Here is a 22,252-nt window from a genome sequence, read left to right on the forward strand (position 1 = left end):
GGTGTATATATGGGGTATACGGGAATACACTGTCAGTGTGTTCCATTCAGGATCCTGGGAAAGCTGGGTTGCGGCGATTGAGCCCGTCAGTGCCACGTTACACTGACAAGCTTCTCCCTGGAATTGAAGTTATATGTAAGCCCAATATATTCTTTGAATTCCCAGTGAGACAATGGCACTATATGGCAGTAGCAAAAATAGTGGGTGTATATAGCCCCAATCCTATTGCTAGGGGACTTGCAGGGTATTTCTGGGGTGAAGGTGGGGGGGCACACCGTTGGAACGGGTATCGGGGGTATATATCGGGTATACGGGAATACACTGACAGTGTATTCCATTCAGGATCCTGGGAAAGCTGGGTTGCGGCGATTGAGCCCGTCAGTGCCACGTTACACTGACAAGCTTCTCCCTGGAATTTAGCTCTTATAAGAGCTGTTGGTTGTCTTCTCCTTCCTATCCTAGCCTGTCCCTGCCTACCCAGAATCTAACCCCTAGCTAACTGGACGGAAACCTCCGTCCTCGGTGAATTGCAAGCTCAGAATGACGCGAAGCTGGGCGGCGCTGTTCTTTTAAATTAGAGGTCACATGTTTTCGGCAGCCAATGGGTTTTGCCTACTTTTTTCAACGTCACCGGTGTCGTAGTTCCTGTCCCACCTACCCTGCGCTGTTATTGGAGCAAAAAAGGCGCCAGGGAAGGTGGGAGGGGAATCGAGTAATGGCGCACTTTACCATGCGGTGTTCGATTCGATTCGAACATGCCGAACAGCCTAATATCCGATCGAACATGAGTTCGATAGAACACTGTTCGCTCATCTCTAGTCATATCATTACAAAGATTCAAGATTTGGAGTAACCTCTGGACTTGTCTGGGTAAGAGAAAGGAAAAAATTTGTTTTCTCCCAGGTTCCTTTCTGTCACAAGGCAGAAGACATGGACAATAAGTGGCCTCAGCGGTTGCTGGAGTTGGACCGGTGATGTCACCGATTCCTTAGCAGTGACCCCTGAGCTTCATGGCTTCTGGCACTGTGAGTCTCCAATGCACAACAGTAAAGGGATTGGAGAGATGAGTATGTCTTTATTTTCTTTTACACCCACCCCAGACACTACAGAGGCTGCTCCAAATCCTGGACAACCGCTATAAACAATCCCAACAATTCCAAACATACAACAAATGTCATTAAGAAAAATAAGGAGCCCTGTAAGTAATAATATGGCCCACACACAACTCTGATCTTAAACAACATGAAAACTGTCTGGGATTACTTGAAGAGACAAAGATTTGAGCAAGCCTACATCCACAGAAGATCTCTGCTTAGTTCTCCCAGATGTTTGGAACAAATGGAAATGGAAGTGTACAGAGAAGACAAAAGGTGTTTTGAAGACAAAGGGTGGTCACATCAAATATTGATGCAATTTAGATTTCTCTCTTTTTTATTCTATTTATTTTGTAAATAGACAAAAATAAATCAAGACTTCTATTTTGAAAGAATTCTTACTTTACAGCCTACCTACTATATATAGTGTTAGACTAAAGTTTACAGAAGTGGTTATGAGACATTGACAATTCACCACATTCTGGAAATCCAACCTACAAATGTTTCTCAACTATGATTCATTTCTTCCAGTTATGTGTGCCGTTCCCATAAACATAGCTTAGTCAACTCTTGTACACTTTTTCTTCATTAAACATACAATGGTGCAAACTCAGCAAAGACAACTGGACTTGAAGGGCGAGGATGCAGCACATCTAAACTTGTACAACTGTAATCATTATAGTTTAATACAACAGAATAGGATAGAAAGACAATAAACTAAATAACTGTACAAAGTTCCCACAGTAGCCAATTCTTGATATCAAAAATAGAAAAAGAAGCTGCCAGGAAAGTAAAGAAGATAGTAGAGTAAGGGAAGACCTGTAACATCAAGCCTGTTTGGTACATTGCATGAAACAATCTTGAAGACTTGGCATCAAGATGTTTGCCCTATAGAGATCTGGATGGAACATTTAAGAGGACAGTATGGGGTATGAGGTGAGAGAGGGGAGAAATATATTTTACATGAATTTTCAGCCTGAAGCTAGAGGAGAAGAAAGTGTAGATAATTACAGATAATTTTGATTTATAAGATCTTTAAAGGGGCTCTATCATTGGGAAAAGTCATTTTTAGATAAGCACATCTTTGCATAGGCTTTAGAAAGGCTATTTCAAACATTCTTTTTGTATGTAAATTGCCTCAGTAGATTTGGAATAAGTCAGTTTTTATATATATGTTAATGAGCTTCCAATGTGCACCGGAAGTGTCTGTGATCACAGTCTGCTCTATGTGTATGTACAGCAAAGAAGAGTCATCAGCACAGTGCACAGTGACACTTCCGATGCACGGTGGAGGTTCATTAACATGTGAATAAAAACTGAATTATTCCAAATCTACTGAGGCAATTTACAAACAAAAGATATGTGTGAAATAGCCTTTTTAAAGGCTATGCAAGGATGTGCTTATCTAAAAATGACTTTTCCCAATGATAGAGCCCCTTTAAGCAAATCCCCTCACCATCCCATTGAGTTCCCAGCTAACCATTCCATATTTGTGTCCCATCCAAATGATAATACAAATAAGATAAGATAATCCTTTAATAGTCCCACCATGGAGAAATTTCAGTGTGTTACAGCAGCATGACAATAAGCAGGGTTGAGCGATCAGCATCGGAAAAGATCGGATCCCAATCGGCGATTGAGTAAATTTCACGATCGCAACCGGGTTCCAATCCCACCTAAAAAAGATCGGGAACGGAATTCCGATCCCGATCGCTCAACTTACCTGCACAGATCCGCTGCCGCTCTCCGTTCTTCTTGGACCGGTCCTCTCTCATTCACATGCCTTCAGAGCCTCATGCGCACCCCCACCTCCCTAGGCTAGTGTTAGAGATGATGGGAGTAGGCAGGGCTTGTGGCTTAGGAAATTCCTATGCTTTATTTTCTTTTACTTAAGAATTGCTTCATTAAAAACTGCCAATTGTAATAAAAAACAAATAAAATTATTGAGGCACGGTGTATGACTTTTTACGATCTACTGCAGTAATGGTTAGAAATTAATAATCATAACTTGCTAGTTTCCATTTGCATGTTAAATGAATGTTTACAAGGACATTATCAAATTGATAAATAAATGTTTTGCCGGTTTGTCAGGTGATGATTTGGACAATTATAATGGCCTATTATCAGGATAACTGCTCCATGATAAAGGGCATTTAACCATAGACTGCTACAATAAAAGGTTTGTCCATGGACTGGAGCAAACCGTGCGGAGGCATAACATAAAAATAACGTATTCCTACATGTCCCCAGCATTGCTTTGTCCACCTTTGGTGTCTGATCGGTCTTGTACCGATGCATTTATGCTGGAAGTCCTCAGGCTCACATGTCTGTTGAGATCAGCGGCCTCAGTGGTCACTGGCAAGGATTCGGTGATCTATGCGAGTCACGTCACTGGTCCCTCTCCAGCGACCGCCCATTGGTCTAAGGTCACATGAAATGAGGGCTTCCAGCATTGATGTACCGACATGGAACTGAACAGACACCAGTGGCGGACAATGGAACGCTGAGGACAGGTAACTATGCTTTATTTTTTATTGTACACCTCCTCCGGCCTCCAGAGAGGTTGTTCTAATCTATGTACAACTCCTGTAAAAGGTTTATGTGGTGTGGAAATCCTATTATCATACCTTGGATCTTCACTGAGAGACCAAATGCAGTTGATCTTGACATAAGAAGACTGACAAGTCTATGGAAGAGTACTGTGAGGGGCAGCGTTCCTCATAGCCCAGTGATGACACCTTTCTGACAATGGAGAGATGTCATGCCAAAATTAATGATACCGATCTCTCCAGCACCAGGGCTCATACTGGGAAAACTGATTCATGACACTGTTGTCTTTCTAGCGGTATGTAATACTGCACATTGACTGCCCCAGGCATATGGGTACATATATATATATATATATATTTTTAAGGGGAGTGTATTAGAAGTTAGCCGGGGGAAGGGGGTTTAGCTTAGGGATAAAGTTTTAATTTATCCTGGACAACCCCTTTAACAGGGCATATTAAAAATCGTTGTCTTATTAATTTAACCATTGTTGGTCACAAGTTGCTTTTCATATGTTTTATAGTGTTTTTGATGCCTTCCATATGGAAGTGTTATATCTTTATTTATTCATCTCTTTATACACTTCTATACTTTTAGAATAAAACATTGTTGTTGCAATTCTGGAAAATTTACAGAATGGTTCCCTTGCTGTATTCCCCATATTAGTAACATTTCTACAGTGTTTCTCAGAATTCACTGCAGTGTTTCAATAAAGACTGAAGATCCCTTTTGGTTTCTGTTTTTTTTTTTTCCTTTTACTGATAAAACCCCACTGTGGTCTTTGTTATTTTTTTATTTATTTACACCAAACAAAAAAACAAAACTAGTTACAGCTCTGGCAGCGGCTCCTCTATTACGAGGACAAAGGATCATACAAGCCTCGACATCAGCTATTGGGAAAGAGACAGCACCCATTAAATAGACAGACCGTACATCCAAAGTCAGCCATCTGGTCAAGGTTACTATAGTGTGTTTGGCCACATTAAAATAAACTTGGCAAATAGGCAAGCGCTCTCCCATTCCTAATACCATCTGTCTTTGGCAACGGAAAAGATGGGAGTCTAGGCTTAGCTAAAGGAAGCAGGAATTAAAGGGAGCCTGTCAGCATGAATATTACTTACAAACCAGACACAGTCCTACAAGCTAGTTTACACAGATTCCAATGATATATTTCTTAAAGGGGTAGTCCCATCACAAGGATCCTATCTATACTGCTTGTTAATGTGGATGTAAGACTTTTCCTAAATACATTGCTTCAGCAAAACTGCTTTGTTTGTCCACTATCTTACTTTATTCATTTTTTTTTGACACATCCCTTGACTTATCTGGTCATAAGTCAAGTGATGTATCTGCTGCTCTGAGGGGGTAGGGATGCCGGGTCTGTATTCGCATTGTGAAGGCTAGACTGGTCTCACCATCTATGAGCATGCACGAAGGGCCAGCAGCATCTCGCCGCTGGCTTTGCATATGTAACCCCACCCACCAATGACGCAACAAAGCAGGAAGACAGAAGATTTTACAGCAATGAAGACTGGTGAGTATGCGACGTGGGAATACCCCTTTAATACTATTTTTATTAGTTTTATAGACTTCATTTAAACAACAAAATCTAAAAGGTCAGCGAGAACACATTCTCCCATAATAAATGAGAAGAAAATGAATACAAATATACATAAATCAAATAATAACTATCTAAAAAGTTCAATGGCACCTTTTTACTATTATCCAATGATTTAATGCTGAGAAATTCAGGTTTTTATAAATATGCCTATGAGTCCCTAAGTGCTACTTGGGGCATTCTTTGAGATTCAAGGTCTCTGGGATCTAAAGAAATGTCCACAGGTAGTACTTGGGGATTCAATTGTAGATTTATAAAAACCTGAACTTCTAAGCGTTGGAAGCATCAAATGACAATTGTGAAGATATCAATGGAAGTCCTACAGTATGGTGTGTCTAGTTTATATGTGATAGCTTACAGACTCCCTTTAAGATAGTCATATACAACAGAGAACCAGCAGAAGTAAGAAGTAAAACAACCCCCTCCCTTTCCACTCCATTATAATCCAGGCTTCTTCTGGTGAGACGGCTATTCCTTCTGTACTGATTTGGCAGGGTGCACGCTCTTCTCCAAGCAGTGTGCGCGCACTACTGCTGGTAATTCACTTCTACTGTGCATGCATGCGCAGTAGAGGTGGATTGTCGCTGGAGAAGACTGAATCAGTACAGGAGGGCCATCTCATAGGAAGGGTAAGGGTAAGTATATACTATGGGTCAGTGGTTGGGCTGAGTAGGTAGGGAAGGGTGGGATAGCTAGAGAGTCAAGGAAGGGGTGTATGGGAGGGAGGGGAGTGAGGCAGGAGGGGGGAGTAAGGTGAGAGGGGTTAGGAAATTACATAACAGGAATTAGAAATGTAAACAATAGCAGGAGATACCAGGGGCCCCAGAGACACCCAGAAATGACTCAAAAAGGTATATGGGTGCATTTATTAACCCATTAATAGCACTAAGACACTTTAAAAAAAAAAATTTCCCGGAAAACCCCTTTAATGTGTCCAAGTGTATTCCTATGGGTTACGGCTGGTCGCAGTACAGTTTCAGGCCCAGGAGCTTCAGGGGCCTCAACCACAGATGTGAGAGTCACCAGTCCAAAGATACTGACCCCGTAAGGCCCCTACAAGCTGTCCCTATGTCCCTGAAATTGCTCCAACCTTAATAAGGCAGTACCCAGGCTTACCCTAAAAAAAGATTGGCCCTGATGCACCCTATCCCAATATACATTTTATCCTGGACCCACAGGACTCCTTAGTGTATGTAAATGCTATGGGTAACAAAGCGAGACAATCACACACTTCATAGGGGATCCCCCCTCCTCCCTGTAAGGTAAGGGTGTACTGCTTATTGGCGAACCCTGTTGAAGGCACAATGCAGTGTTCTGTCAGCACTGTTATGGCTAGAAGAGCTGTTCACTACAAAATGCTATGTGGAGTCTATTTTGAATCCACATGGTGTACTTTCATTGTAACTTCAACAGGATTTCCCAATAAGTAGTACACATTACCATACATGGAGGGGGATACCCTATGAAGTATGTAATTATCACCCTTTGTTGCCCATATTTCTTACATCCAGGAGCATTTTGCGTTTTGGTTGGGTCCATGTGAATACTAGGTGCTAGTTTATTGCATTTTTATGAAATGGTATATTTTCTTTTTTTATTGGTATACTTTTTTTACTTACTCTGGAGCAGACTAGAATTCTCCATAAATGTTGTTGCCTAACATAATTTTATGAGAAATAAAACATCCACATGCTTAGAGGAGAAATACTGTTCCTAAGATATAACAATATTCTCTATTTTCCTCACCAGAAACAGCAAAATGACTCAACACTTGACCATGACAACAGTGACAACAACAGAAATCTATGAAGATTACAACCACACTGCTTTCGACTATGATAGTTACGAAGAACTGTGCATGAAGCATGACATCCGGAAATTTGCTTCAGTTTTCCTCCCAGCATTCTACTCTGTAACATTTGTGGTTGGCATAGCTGGCAATTCCTTAGTAGTTGCCATTTATGCCTATTATAAGAAAATGAAAACTAAGACGGATGTCTATCTGCTGAATCTAGCCGTAGCAGATCTCTTGCTGCTCTTCACGCTTCCATTTTGGGCCGTAGATGCTTCCATTGGTTGGCAGTTTGGAAAAGCAATGTGCAAGATAACCTCTGCTCTGTATACTGTAAACTTTGGCTCCGGTATGCTATTCCTGGCTTGCATTAGCTTGGACAGGTATTTTGCTGTGCTTAAAGTGACGACCAATCAAAATTTCAGAAGAAGATGCTGGGCGATTTGCCTTTTTGTATGGATCACTTCAGTGTTGCTGAGCATCCCCGATTTACAATTCAGTGAGGTAAAGAACCACAATGGAAAGCCAGCCTGCCTACCAACATACCCTAAAGATTCGGTAAAAGAGGTCACTGCCTTCATTCAGATTCTGGAAACCGTGTGCTGCTTTGTCATTCCTTTCATTATCATGCTGTTCTGCTATTCTTCTATGGCCAAAGTCCTTATTAAAACCCCAAACATCAAAAGATCTCGCTCACTGAAGGTCTTATTGGTCGTGGTGGGAATGTTTCTTATAACGCAGCTGCCATATAATGCTATCAAATTCTGGAGGGCCATTGATATTGTATACGCCTTGATAACAAATTGCCAAATCAGCAAAACTATAGACATAATGATGCAGGTGACAAGCAGTATGGCCTTATTTCACTGCTGCCTCAATCCACTACTATATGCTTACATGGGGACCACATTTAAATCCTACGTTACTAAGACCGTGAAAAAGGTTGGCTCTTGGAGAAGACAAAAAACTCAAAGTGTTGAGGAGTATTCATTGAATTCGGACAATCATGTAGAAGAAACAAACAGTTTTTCTATCTAAAACTCTGTATTCCACTTTTAGGCTACACATACACACGTGTGTAATATAGGGTCTGTGGGAAAATGGATTGAGAATAACGGTGTGCCACCTATGTGGTTTACATACCCATACATTTACTGCAGTGACTCAAGCCGAAAAACTGACAGCCTGTTCTAAGTCATATGTATGCGGCCCTACAAAATAATGGGTCAGTGTACTAGCTGTTAAAAAACACGGCTAGCACACTGATAAGGCACATGTTCATGTGCACAGAACCTTAGACATGCGGCATTCAATATCTTTTCTGTAACAGTTATTGTGTTAGGATTTATTCACATCTGTATACTACTGTTCTATATTAATTTAGTTTTTTACTATTTCTATTTCTTATATGGCCATTTTTATGTGCAAGGTATTTTCTTCAATATACAGCATGTTCCATTGGATCAATATATATACCATTGTTAGCCTATAGTCAATGGGTTGATTTTTAATAAGGGAAATTCCTTTTTTGGTACAGTAAATGTGTCGGATGAGTAGGCCTCTGAGCTCCATACCTTGCTAATATCATTTTTTCTGGTCAGCCAATAAAGTTATTACTCTTATAATAATTGTGTCTATGTTGACAACAGTATTTCATATCACACATCTATTAGACTATTAGACATTTAGATCTAAAAAGTGTACCATTTTCTATAAAAAGGAAAATATAGATCTGGATGAATCTCCAAGGGCTCCGTCTCCCTGTATGAAATTCCCCCCTATTCACTTGGTTGACAGCTTCTTCCTACCCTACAACTGTGAGACTGCACATAACATTTTCCAGCTGGGAACCTTGGAGGCTCTAACACATTATTTATATGCTTCTTAAAACATGTCAATCATAGAAATGGTCCCCTACAATGCACTGAGACTGGCTTGTTTTCTGACAGACTCCCTTTGTCTGTTTTAGTCTATTATTTTTTGCAGAGATTTATGAAAAAACTGATAACTGGGGACTAGCAGGGACGTAAACATTCTGATATTGTTCAATCAGTGCAGACTGTGCAGGAAAATAGTAACCCCCAGTGAGGTTACAATGAGGAGGCAGTACTGGCCTACTAACGCTATGGCCACAACTGCATTGTGATTTCTGTTGTTCTGGTCCACTGAAGGCTGAAACGACAGACAGGTGGACTGCTAAAACAGTGGACCTCCATTGACCATAATGAGATCGATCATTGTCTTCAATTGAGACCGCCAGACTTGCAGCACTTTCTCATCCGGCAGTTTTCAATGGCTACTCTGATGCCGATGTGAAACTAGCCTGATCAGTGCAATTGCCAGGAGTTGGACATCTGATAGTAAAAACCTATGTTAATAAGTCAGCAATATCAAAATCCTAGAAAAGTCCGAGCAGACATGTACTTAGTTTCAAGAATGAAGAAGAGAATTGCTGTTACACTGACAGGGTGTTATAAATAATATATGGTATGAAAGGCTCTTTCCTCTGTTCCTATTTAAACCATTTATAACGATATTTAGTTTTGTAGCATTGTTGTATCACGTATAATAAAATATATATATTATTTATTTAATATTATTTGTTTTTAATATTATTTTTCCCTGGTTATTATAAATCTCTTCAAAGAAATGTTCTTACATGTGCAGGCACATCAGGTCTAATGCTTTCGACAACTGATCTTCATGACCTGTAATGTTATCCTCAAACCCGTAAGTCAAACAAGTACTGTATATTTAAGTTGGATTTTAGGAAAGCAAACAGTGATTTCACAAGAAACAGAATGCTGTGGTGAACTGACCAAGAAAAATACAATAATATTATCTCAGTGACCCTATATCTATGTAAAATGCCTCAAATATTCAGTGACGCTCACACAAATGTCAACGCAATAGTAAGGAGTGGAAGCAATCATTAAAATTTGCCGACATGTGGCACATAAGTGTAAGGCTCCATTCACACAGAGTAACGCCAGGCGTCATTTGTGTGTAATTTGTGCATCTTTTACGGCCGTCATAAAACGTTTACATAGAGTTCTATAGGAAAAGACGGCCATCATTTACGGCCGTCATTTACGGCCGTCATTGTAATGACGGCCATAAATTACTGTCGTCTTTTCCTATAGAACTCTATGTAAACGTTTTATGACGGCCGTAAAAGACAAACAAATTACACACAAATGACGCCTGGCGTTACTCTGTGTGAATAGAGCCTAATACACAAAGGCAAATGAAGATTTATTCTTTGTACCTTTTAAAGTAAGGCAAAATTATTTGGGTGAGATGCACTAATAAGTCTGAATGCCTTGTTATATACATTACTATATGACACCTATGTGATCTATATCTTTGTGCTGCATATTATCATTATATATATATTAGATAGATAGATAGATAGATAGATAGATAGATAGACAGACAGACATCATTACTATTCTGCTTGAAATGGCATAGACATTGCACTTGAGATCATTTTCACATTTATATAAAAAAAAGTGTTGTTTTTTTTTTAAGGAAATCTATTACACTATCTAAGATATGGTGGTGCTCAGAATAATGGCCTCTACAATGTTCTGTGACTGATTTGATATCTAATAGTTCTCTGGTGACAAAATCCCTTGGTTATTCAAAAAAAAAAGACAGAAAAGAAAAAGAAATAGACAGTATAGTCAGATAGTAATATGACATGCTACCAATACTAAGATAAGTTGAAATGAGTGCTTGACCTGAAGATTTATTTTAAGTGATGTGGACAAAGCATACAGAAAAGGGAGTTCTCTACATATGTGACTTTTATGTCTTGAAAAAGCTAAAATAAAAAGATTTATAACAAGCGCAGAGATCTTACTGAAATGTAATATAACAGCATTTGAAGTTTGTCTGGAAGTATTTAAGTGCAACCAGTTAGTTGTCAAAGTTAAAGCTTTTACAATGAAAAGGTCAGAACAGGGGGAGGTCTAAACATTTACAGCACAAATATCCAAAGGAAATCTTTACCACTTGCTTTATCTATCTGAGATAGTAGATAAAGGTTATGGAGCGAGAACATGTGGACGCCTTCTAATATGCCTTATCTACCTTAGAATGGTATATTTAGTGCCACTTAAAGTTTTTCCACTGCACACCTTGCTAGTATATCATATGCCACTGAAACATTTGGTTCTCATAGTCAAGGGCTGCAATGAAGACAAGTCCTTTAGGGAAAAAAAATCAGTTTTTTATAGTACCTGCAATGTGGATGGTATGCTGGCCAATCCCATACACACTTTGCAGGAAAAAAAAGTCAGGTATAATGCGGAAACACTAGCGTTTTCTGTATAGGTAGAACAAGGGCTTGAAAGTCCACAGAGGAACAACGCTGTGGGTAAAATGTGGGGTCTTGGCCTTAATCTAGAGTTCCTCTTTTGGATATGTCCAGATAGATGAGAGTCACAACACGACTAGCTTTTCAAAACAACTTAATTTTGCTATACTCTTGTGGTCATCCAGTGCTTGTGGGCATCATGGGTTTTACGATCATATTAAGATAAGATATTGTATTGAGTAGGTTTCATGAGAAACTGAAGTCCTTAAAGGGGTTATCTACTTTTCTAAATATTGATGCTCTAGCCTTAGGATAAGCCATCAGTTTTAGATATGTGTGGGTCTGATAGCCGATTATCTCTTTCACCATACACAAGCAGAGGTAAGGGTGGACACAGTTTCACATACTGTACTAATTTCTTACAGTACACAATAGATATTTCCATCCTGTAGTCTTAAAGCTGCTGAAAATTACAACTCCGGATACTACAAGTTGTAGTATTTCTAATTGGAATATTATCTAAGGATGTAATGACTCCCAAGAGTTAAAAGCAGAAGGATTTCTTGGGAATAACATGACGACATAAATTTCAAACAAGTTATATCCGGTTCTGAAATAAGGAGGAATAGGGTGGAGAGACATCTATTCCCATCCAGGAATACACACAAAGACTACATATTAGAGACTGAACATAGTGACCATTAAAACTGCAAACATTTGCCTAACAAGAGAAATGAAATAAAGTAGTTAGTCCCTTATGTGAACTTTACAATGTTTTCTAATAACTAAGGCTGTGTTCACACCAGCGGTAGCTCTCCGTTCAGAGATCCTATTCTTTCACATGAAAAATACGGAAAGAAAAGCACTGCAAGCACCATTTTTCTCTCTGTATTTTGCGCCCTTTTCTGGCAGGTTTCCTAAGGTAACCGCTTTTTAATGCGGACCTCCCAAACGGAAACCCGAATACAGATGTGAACCTAGCCTAAGTTTCCAATGACTGGATAATAAATATTTGAATATGTCTATATAGGATGTTTATTAAACAATATACACAGTACGCATTATATGTTGCCTCTTATTAGGGTTAGAAGTGATTGTGTCTATTTGCAACTATGTCAGTATTTCATTGTCTGTCTGCTGATATAACTGGTAATAAAAAGGAGGAGTTTTTATATTTATTTATTAGGTGTAAAGTTTCTATAATAAAATGTTAAGAAGAAATCATAGACCTAGAGATATGTGCACAAACATGTAAGATGCAGATGTACACAGAACGGGAGCGCCCGTGCATATGGCACTGTAATGTCTACCACAGCGCCACTTTCCGGCAATATGACAAAACCGCTTTGAACATGACAAAAAGTTGGAGAAGTTAAATATTGGACATATGGGTATAAAAAGGGTGAAGGGCTGTAACAGTAGATTTTACAAAATGAAATTAGATTTGGGGGCTACAAAGAGGGAAGGAAGTATAATGTTTTTGTTTACCATGAGCATATTGCTAAAATGATTCACTTTATGATTTGATATACGGTATATAAAATGTCTGTCTATATTTGTATAGGCCTTTTAGTAAATGAAGAATGAGTTTTGCTCACCACTGCTCCACCACTTCTTCCCATTGACTATGTAGCTATCTCCATCTCTGTTGATGCTGCACTCCATGTTGGTGGCATCACTGGAAGCCACATCAGGCTCTGAATAAGGAAAATATAATGTACATTTAGAGTCATGCTGATAAAGCTTGGTGAAAGATAGACTATGAGTTCAAAGAACCTATACCTTTCCTCTATGTGACACTGCTTTTTTTTGTTTGTTTTTTTCCCTTTAATGTTGGCACTAGTAAAGGGGTTGTCCATATTAAGACAAATATTGAGAGGAACATTTTATTGTCTGTACAGTGAAAAGTTACACAATTTTCCAATATACTACCTGTATGAATTCCTCATGGTTTACTAGATCTCTGCTTGCTGTCATTCATTCTCTACCCCAAATAGATAAAAGTCCGTCCATGGACACATAGGTGCACAGCTCGTTACCAGGCAAGTGTCTGATTACTGTGCTGTGACTGTAACGAGCAGTGCACCTGTCTGTCCATCACATGACCATGGACTGTATATCACATGACCATGGACTGACATTGATACACTGGAAGTAAGCTGAATGAATGAAAGCAAGCAGAGATCTAGAAAATCATGGGGGAATTGGTATAGAAAGTAATTACAGAAACAAAAACATTTTCTCAATATTTGACTGAAACTGGACAGATCTATAAGAAACAGGACCACCAAGGTATGATAGTTGGAAAAAAGATGGTGCCTCCCTCGCAAAAAAACAAATTACCTAAAAGAACGTTTCTGAACACTTGTGTTTGCCTCGAACACACAAGTAAGGTAACCAAAGTTGATTCTTTTAATAATGAACGCCATCTTGTGGTGAATGAGGGGTTCACATTTTACAAAATAATTCAAACAAGAGTGAGGAACCTGCACACAATGTATGTGGAAATAGGGGGTGACACAAAAGATAACTATATGGAATATTAGTAGAAGTCACCAAGAAGCTATCCTGTCTCATACTGACATTGGGTAAGGGATATCTAACTGTAAGGTATCTGATGAGTATCGCTGATATGCTGCTGTGGTATTGTGTAACATATAAATAGGGGGCGTGGAATGTAAAAAGGGGAATGTCCTAAAATATTTGTTCATTAATTGAAATTGAGGCAGAATGTTCAATTAATCATGATTTTAATAAAGGTCATTATCATCAAGCCCATAGCAAGGCACATATTAGATTTGTCTCTTGTGGTAGAGGTTGAAACGGGAGGAGGAATTCAGTAAGAGCGATTTTAACTGATCCTTTCTGCTACATGAGATCAACAGTGTCTTCCTCGCTCTGCTCATGTTTGTATAATCGTCATGTTTTGATGTCTAGATTAATGATATATATCCCAGGACATTTATTTCACAGTGTCACAATAGAAATACCTTATACAGTGTAGGCCAAAAGTATTGGCACCCCTGCAATTCTGTCAATACTCATTTTCTTCCAGAAAATGTTTGCAAGCACAAACTCTTTGGTATTAATATCTTCATTTATTTTGCTTGCAATGAAAAAACACAAAAGAGAATGAAAAAAAAGTCAAATCATTGATCATTTTACACAAAACTCCAAAAATGGGCCGGACAAAAGTATTGGCCCCCTCAGCCTAATACTTGGTAGCACAACCTTTAGATAAAATAACTGCGAACAACCGCTTCCGGTAACCATCCATGAGAATCTTACAAGGCTCTGCTGGAATTTTAGACCATTCTTCTTTGGCAAACTGCTCCAGGTCCCTGAAATGTGAAGGGGGCCTTCTCCAAACTGCCATTTTGAGATCTCTCCACAGGTGTTCTATGGGATTCAGGGCTGGACTCATTGCTGGCCACTTTAGAAGTCTCCAGTGCTTTCTCTCAAACCATTTTCTAGTGCTTTTTGAAGTGTGTTTGGGTCATTGTCCTGCTGGAAGACCCATGACCTCTGAGGGAGACCCAGCTTTCTCACACTGTGCCCTACATTATGCTGCAAAATTTGTTGGTAGTCTTCAGAATCCATAATGCCATGCACACGGTCAAGCAGTCCAGTGCCAGAGGCAGCAAAGCAACCCCAAAACATCAGGGAACCTCCGCCATGTTTGTAGGGACCGTGTTCTTTTCTTTGAAGGCCTCTTTTTTTTCCTGGAAACTCTATGTTGATGCCTTCTCTCAAAAAGCTCTACTTTTGTCTCATCTGACCAGAGAACATTCTTCCAAAATGTTTTTGGCTTTCTCAGGTAAGTTTTGGCAAACTCCAGCCTGGCTTTTTTATGTCTCTGGGTAAGAAGTGGGGTCTTCCTGGGTATCCTACCATACAGTCCCTTTTCATTCAGACGCTGACGGATAGTACGGGGTGACACTGTTGTACCCTCGGACTGCAGGGCAGCTTGAACTTGTTTGGATGTTATTTGAGGTTCTTTATCCACCGTCCGCACAATCTTGCGTTGAAATCTCTCGTCAATTTTTCTTTTCTGTCTACATCTAGGGAGGTTAGCCACAGTGCCATGGGCTTTAAACTTCTTGATGACACTGTGCACGGTAGACACAGGAACATTCTGGTCTTTGGAGATGGACCTGTTGCTTCCTCACAATTTTGCTTCTCAAGTCCTCAGACAGTTTTTTGGTCTTCTTTCTTTTCTCCATGCTCAATGTGGTACACACAAGGACATAGGACAGAGGTTGAGTCAACTTTAATCCATTTCAACTGGCTGCAAGTGTGATTTAGTTATTGCCACCACCTGTTAGGTGCCTCAGGTAAGTAACAGGTGCTGTTAATTACACAAATTAGAGAAGCATAACATGATTTTCAAACAGTGCCAATACTTTTGTCCACCCCCTTTTTTATGTTTGGTGTTGAATTATATCCAATTTGGCTTTTTGAGAATTCTTTTTGTGGTTTTCGTTTGAAGACAAATTAAATGAAGATAATAATACCAAAGAATTTGTGATTGCAATCATTTTCTGGAAGAAAATGAGTATTATCTGACAGAATTGCAGGGGTGTCAATAGTTTTGGCCAACACTGTACACAGATGCATTCTTCTCTATTCAGTTAACTAGCATACATATCCATTAAGCAGCCTTACCTGTCATGCAGAAACAAGACTGGATCTTCCCTTCAAGCAAAGGCTCAAGCCATTGCTTCTTTTGTTCCTCTGTGCCATACATATGAAGCACCTCCATGTTACCAGTGTCTGCAAAAACAGCACAATACAGTATATAGTTAGAAAAACTATCTTTTCAGACATAATTTTTTTACATACTTTTTTTTATAGTACACTTATACTTCATATTAGTGTTGTGGCTTTCATTTATACAGGAACCACAATGCAGTGCTGGATCTGTTGTACAGAAGCTGATGGACCCCATTCATGTACAAAAGTGACTATTAAGGTTCTGCTGCAGTTTGTATTCTCAGCTTATACAATGCCAGTGTACAATGGTTTTCTGTTATGTACCACATATGGGTCCTTCATGATGTGCAGTATAACTGCTGGTTACACATACCTGGTGCTTGACAATTGAAAACTTCTGGAGCAAAGAAAAGTTTCCCAGTTTCTTCCGCAATGAATGCATAGTCTGTCTGGCTAAGACCACTGACAGCAGGCAGAAACAAATTCCACAATCCTTCAGCTTTTGCCAGTTCCTAGTAATAAAGGAAATTCTCAAATACATTTTTTTTCAAACAGATTGTTAGCATTTAAAATGGTGGCATTATTGTCCACGGACCCTGTCTAATATTGCGTCATTGCTGGGCTGTGAGGAATGCCCCCTCCCCAGCTGCACACGTGCATAGATTTGTACTTGGGGGGGATGTGTTTCTCAGAGCTCAGCGTTATCGTAACGAACACCCCCCCTGACATTACAAGGCTATGTTAGAGAACTGTTTGGGAGGGGGGGAAGGGGCTGCTTTCCTCACAGCTCAACCGTAATGCCAGACTATCAGGAATGCTCTTCTGACAGTGGGGAGATATCAGTGCCAAAATTAACATCACCGATATCTCCACCCCCGCGACACATAATGGGAAAACCGACATATGCATGAGGACATGAAAGGTCCTCTTTAAAAATCAAAAAGACCTAACCATGTTCTGGCATGGAGTTAAAATACAGCAGTACTTGGATACCCACATTAGTATGTTTGCATATATGTTACTATTTACCTTAAGCTTCTCTATGACCAATGGTTTCTTCCATCTAAGAGGTGAGTTTTCATATTTTGTATAATATTCTAAAACTTCCTAAAATTACATAAAACATATCAGCTTGAAGAAAAAAATTGCTGACAAAAATGACACTATAACATGAAGCTACACACAACAATATACATATTATATGTACAGATTTGTATGATGAACCTCCTACCATTAGATACATCTTGGGCATATTGATCATCTATGCCACAAACATTTCATTTTTGGAATCCAACTACTTGGGCCCCCACAGATTCCATGATGTTGTTTGCACTGTAGAGGGCTGCAGGTTAGCAGCATCTTTTGCTCAGTCATTTGAGTTGTTTAAGGGTCAAAGTTAAAGGGGTTGTCAAGGAATCAGAAAAACTCATGTGAAGGCCACATTGTAATATAGTAAAAAAAACCCAAAACAAATAAATTTAAAAAAAGCATACCCATGCCCACGTCTATTGTCTGCTGCCAATGTCTGATTGATCTTGTGCTATGCCCTGGACAACCCCTTTAACAATGTACTTACTTTAACCATTCACCTTACTTCTCAAGATTGCCACAGAACTTCTGCACTGAAGCACTTGATATAAAAAAGTGGGCCCTCAGTGAATGATCCCCCTCTATGATGCCCCTATACCCTAATAGGATATATGGACAGGGTTTGTGTCTTCCTGAGAACAATATGGAAGTGATCTCTTAACCTCCTTATGCCAATTTTTAATGGTATAAAAAATAATTCACATGTTTTGCACAAGCAGTTATTCCAAACAGTGGGAATGGCACAGATATGTATGTCCTAGTGATAATTTACTATAACTTACACCAGAAACTGATGAAAGTATAGCTCAAATTTACTCGAGCTGGATGTATATCACATTGAATGCTGTAAAACAAATAAGAAATCTAACCTGTTGTGCAGGATATATGTGTTGCTGCATGAACTGCTTCACTTGCAGCAAAACTCGCTGCCCTTTAGCACTAAGCAGGAACAGTTCACCAGGAGAGTTGGACAGCTCAACAGCCTTTTCCCTGGGAAGTATTAAACAGAGCAAATTATATCACAACAAATAAAACAGAGAACTATGTGATATCATGTATGTGGTAAGCTCAGAATTTACATTTATATACATGTACTTTCTTACAGTGTGCGTGCGGTTTCAATGTTGTAAGCTGGTAACTAAAGGCAAGATAAGACAACATCCAATAATCTGAGCATCCTGTTGGTGTGGTAAATAAGACAAGATCTCTCCAGTTTTCACACCTTCAGTAGACACAGATGCATCCACTACCATGGCTACAGCTTATTAGGCTATTCTTCATTTGTTTCTTCCTTATAAAGTACAACCCAGATCTATGACACGCTACAGGTCAAATGACACTGAGTAGGAGTATACAGCATATTTAATATGTGAAAAAGATAAAAGAGAACAATAGAAAAACTAAATAAAACACCAGGTAGGTAGAAAAATCTGGTATGTTAGAGGTAACGCCGACCTCATGAGTAAATGTATATTAGTTCTTAATGGGGCACGTGACACTGATGGCAAGCCCACCTTTACAAACTGGAGGGGTACCATTTATAGCATACATGAGATCCTTAACATACTACCTTTTAGCGAGCCTTAACCCATTTTCTGCCAAAGGTTGAACCATATCAGCAAATATGCTGGCATTCTCCCCACTAGAATTTCCAAGTAGGAACCTTGCATGAATTCCCTGAAAAACAAACATTTCAATAAAAATACAAGTTGTAGAGGATGCACAAGTTTTTACAGGAGGGACCTGCTCTACTTGTAAAGACAGGCTCTATATTTAAGAGGGTACTCCTTTATGCATCTCCTTCCAACTGAAAGGGTTACATGTAATAGAATATCATCTTGAAGGGGAAATGTGGGCAGCTTAAAGGGATCCTATCATTTAAACTCAATTTTTTGTGACTATCATGTAGGAATAGCCTTAACAAAGGCTATTCGTCTCCTACCTTTAGATGTCTTCTCCGCGCCGCCATTCAGTATATAATCCGGTTTCTGTCGGGATGCAAATGAGTTCTCTCGCAGTACTGGGGGCGGTCCTCAGCGATCAAACAGCACTGGGGGCGTCCCCAATACTGCGAGAGAACTCTCCAGCACTGTCTTCATCTTCTTCAGGAACAGGTCTTCATGTGTATTATTCAAGGGGTTCAAACTTCTAGGCTTTGGGCAAAACCGACTCCGCATGCCCACTGGCCACAAGAAAATGGCCGCTTACAATACTGTGTAAGTGGCCATTTTCTTGTGGCCAGCGGGCATGTGCAGTTGGCTGCCCGAGGCCTAGAAGTTTGAAGCCACCGCTGGAAGAAGACGCGAAAAAGACCTGTTCCTAAAGAAGATGGAGGCAGCACTGGAGAGTTCTCTTGCAACAGTGGGGAACGCCCCCAGTGCTGTTTGAGCACTGAGGACTGCCCCCAGTGCTGCAAGAGAACTCACTTGCATACTGATGGAAATCGGAATTTCTACAAAACGGTGGCCTGGAGAAGACATCTAAAGGTAAGAGATGAATAGCCTTTCTTAAGGCTATTCCTACGTGATAGTCACAAAAAATTGAGTTTTAATGATAGGATCCCTTTAACACTAGCAATGGGTTGGAGAAAGCCTGCTTTTAATGGAAGATGGATTTACTGGAATAATCTTTATGGGGTATTTACAACTATATTTAAATTTGTAGAGAACTAAAAGTTAAACATTTTTGCAGATATAGATAATTTAAAAAAAAATTAGGAATTTTAAAGACTTTCTCTAACCATCTGAGGCTGCATTCACACTGAGTAACGCTGGCGTTTTTTGTGCTTATTTTTGCACATAGCGCCGCGTTAACGCCGGTCAACGCCACCGCAAAATAGTGCGGCGTTAACGCGGCGTATACGCGGCGCTATGTGCAAAAATAAGCACAAAAACGCCAGCGTTACTCAGTGTGAATGCAGCCTTAGTGGTGACTTCTTATTTTGGTTACCAATGTCTAGGTGATGGAAATGACCAGTGATGATTTTATTGTGACCAGGTTATCATCATTACATGCATGAGAAGATAACCTGGACACGATAAGGATATCATGGCTAGGTTTCTGATTCTGAGCAGTCTGATCCCGTCCTAGATCATAGAAGTTCCCAGTTCCTGAAAACCATAAAAACTCATGGTTATATCCATTGGCAATGTATCAAGAAAAGACAAAAAAAATGTTTAGCTTTTAATTGCCTACAAATGCTCAAGGGAAAACCCTTTAAATTATGGAACAGATGCTAAAGTACTACATGTAACAGTGTTTAACACACTTGGTTGGCTACTTAACAGTTATAGTCGCAATGTTCAGAAAATATAATGTTCTGCCACTGCTCATACACAGCAAATGTATTTCAGGATTAAACGGCAACAACCAACCAGAAAGGTAAAATAGCCAAACTTGTCTTCCATCGTGTCTGGTTGGATTTCATTGTTTAGAACAGAAAGAAACATCCTATTGCTTGTATTGGATTAGATATTAGATGCATTACCTATCTAGGGGACTATTTATTGTAAACTATTTTAAGCCCTTCACTGTTATGCTTTGGAATAGCTTTAGTTGAGAGCTGCTCTTCTTAGCTTTGGGGGATGAAGACGACATATGAGCTCGGAAGTAGATTGTAGTGAATCACATATAAAGAATCATCCTTACCTGCAATATCCCAGCAAGCTTAAAAAATGTAAGAGCTAGAAAGAAATTCCAGTCATGCACTTGTGATGATATACCGCGACAGCGGCTGTAAATATTAATCAGATCCTCAAAATTAGGCATTCCTTGAAAAAAGAAAAAAAATATGCTTTATATTTCTATATTTCATTTCATTCTCAAGATAAATATAGTCATGTGGTGTTTAAATGGGTTATAAGGGGAGAAATAAAGCTTACCAATGCATTCCCTGCACCGGACAAGCTTTATTAGTAATATAAACCAGGCCCCCACGTCACCAATTATTATCTTTGCAGAGACCAGTGGTGGTGGCTTGAAGTCTCGTTGTTCTAACCCTTTTGAGTGAAACAATGGGGGAAACTTATCAAAAATGGCATTAAATATGCCAGTCTTGATCTCCTATATGTTGGAGAGAGATGCACCTCATTTATAAAAGGAACAGAACTCTTGACTCTATCCATTGGGGCCTGACCATGCTACTTTCAAAATTGGAGACATACTCCACCATTTGCCTGATCAGTGAGTCTGAGTGGTCAGACTCCCACTGATCTGCAAGTTATCCCTTATCTTATGGACAGGGATTAACTTTTTTTAGATGGAATACAACTTTAATAAATTAGGCAGATCTCTAGTCCATTATTAGCGAGAAAATGAAACCCATACTGAAACTCAAATTATTTTTTTTTAAAGTGATGTAGTAAGAGAGGCACAGACCTGCAAAAAGTTGACCATTTTTCGACAAAAATGTGCAACTTATATGGCAGAAAATCGGGAACATAGAAAATATTGTCGAGTATTTTATATGTATAGATGCAGTTTCTCTGTAGTAGCTAGTGCCAATTCATGCTGTACTTATCTTGTATTGTATCCCTCTACCTCTGACATTGAGCTGCAGGATATAAAATGAAAAGGAACAAGATATGTACAGACAAGATGTAAAATAAAACTTATGCCATGCCTTCATTACATACCTTCAACATCTCTAAAGGATTTATTGCTAGCATGTCCAAGGAACTGCACATCTCGTGGCCAAAAATAGAGTGAGGTAAAGTAAGCCAAGTCAGACATAGGATGTCCAATAGTGGAGAGCTCCCAGTCAAGAACAGCAATGACACGGGCCTGAAGAGAATTGGATTATTTAGCAGGGATAAAGTAAAGATATTTTACAGTTACATTCAGTTTATACAAGAAACTGCAGTCAGGTTACTGCTTTGTCCAGAAACTAGCTAAATAGTCATATGTGTCAAGAGGGACCAAACAGTAGAGACCAGCAGGGGGCCCAGAATTGTCAGACTAGGAAATGGTGCTGTGGGAGTGATGGGAGGAGGTTTTTTTTTAACTCATTCTAAACCTTTATTAAAACTTTTACCCATTTCACAATCTTTTTAATATTTAAAAACAGATAAAAGGAAAAT

The 22,252-nt window shown here is 39.4% G+C and overlaps 3 protein-coding genes across 3 annotated transcripts in view; 2 read left to right on the forward strand and 1 right to left on the reverse strand.

The window, feature by feature from the left end:
• Window positions 1-9,608, forward strand: part of ACKR4 (atypical chemokine receptor 4) — a 29,692-nt gene extending 20,084 nt beyond the window's left edge. The window contains exon 2 of the mRNA XM_075271268.1: window positions 7,009-9,608. Within this exon, the coding sequence (XP_075127369.1) occupies window positions 7,019-8,089 (1,071 nt within the window). The 5' untranslated portion in view covers window positions 7,009-7,018 and the 3' untranslated portion in view covers window positions 8,090-9,608. The remainder of the gene's footprint in view (window positions 1-7,008) is intronic.
• Window positions 1-22,252, forward strand: part of TMEM108 (transmembrane protein 108) — a 515,125-nt gene that overhangs the window by 148,393 nt on the left and 344,480 nt on the right. The window lies entirely within an intron of this gene.
• The window catches only part of ACAD11 (acyl-CoA dehydrogenase family member 11), an 80,404-nt gene that overhangs the window by 48,139 nt on the left and 10,013 nt on the right, over window positions 1-22,252 (reverse strand). The window contains exons 6-13 of the mRNA XM_075272234.1: window positions 21,809-21,956; window positions 20,823-20,944; window positions 18,745-18,851; window positions 18,044-18,164; window positions 17,115-17,192; window positions 16,459-16,597; window positions 16,038-16,145; window positions 12,971-13,069 (exon numbers count right to left, since the gene is read on the reverse strand). Of these exons, the coding sequence (XP_075128335.1) occupies window positions 12,971-13,069; window positions 16,038-16,145; window positions 16,459-16,597; window positions 17,115-17,192; window positions 18,044-18,164; window positions 18,745-18,851; window positions 20,823-20,944; window positions 21,809-21,956 (922 nt within the window). The remainder of the gene's footprint in view (window positions 1-12,970; window positions 13,070-16,037; window positions 16,146-16,458; window positions 16,598-17,114; window positions 17,193-18,043; window positions 18,165-18,744; window positions 18,852-20,822; window positions 20,945-21,808; window positions 21,957-22,252) is intronic.

Source organism: Leptodactylus fuscus, chromosome 4, assembly GCF_031893055.1.
Source record: "Leptodactylus fuscus isolate aLepFus1 chromosome 4, aLepFus1.hap2, whole genome shotgun sequence".
Classification (NCBI taxonomy): domain Eukaryota; kingdom Metazoa; phylum Chordata; class Amphibia; order Anura; family Leptodactylidae; genus Leptodactylus; species Leptodactylus fuscus.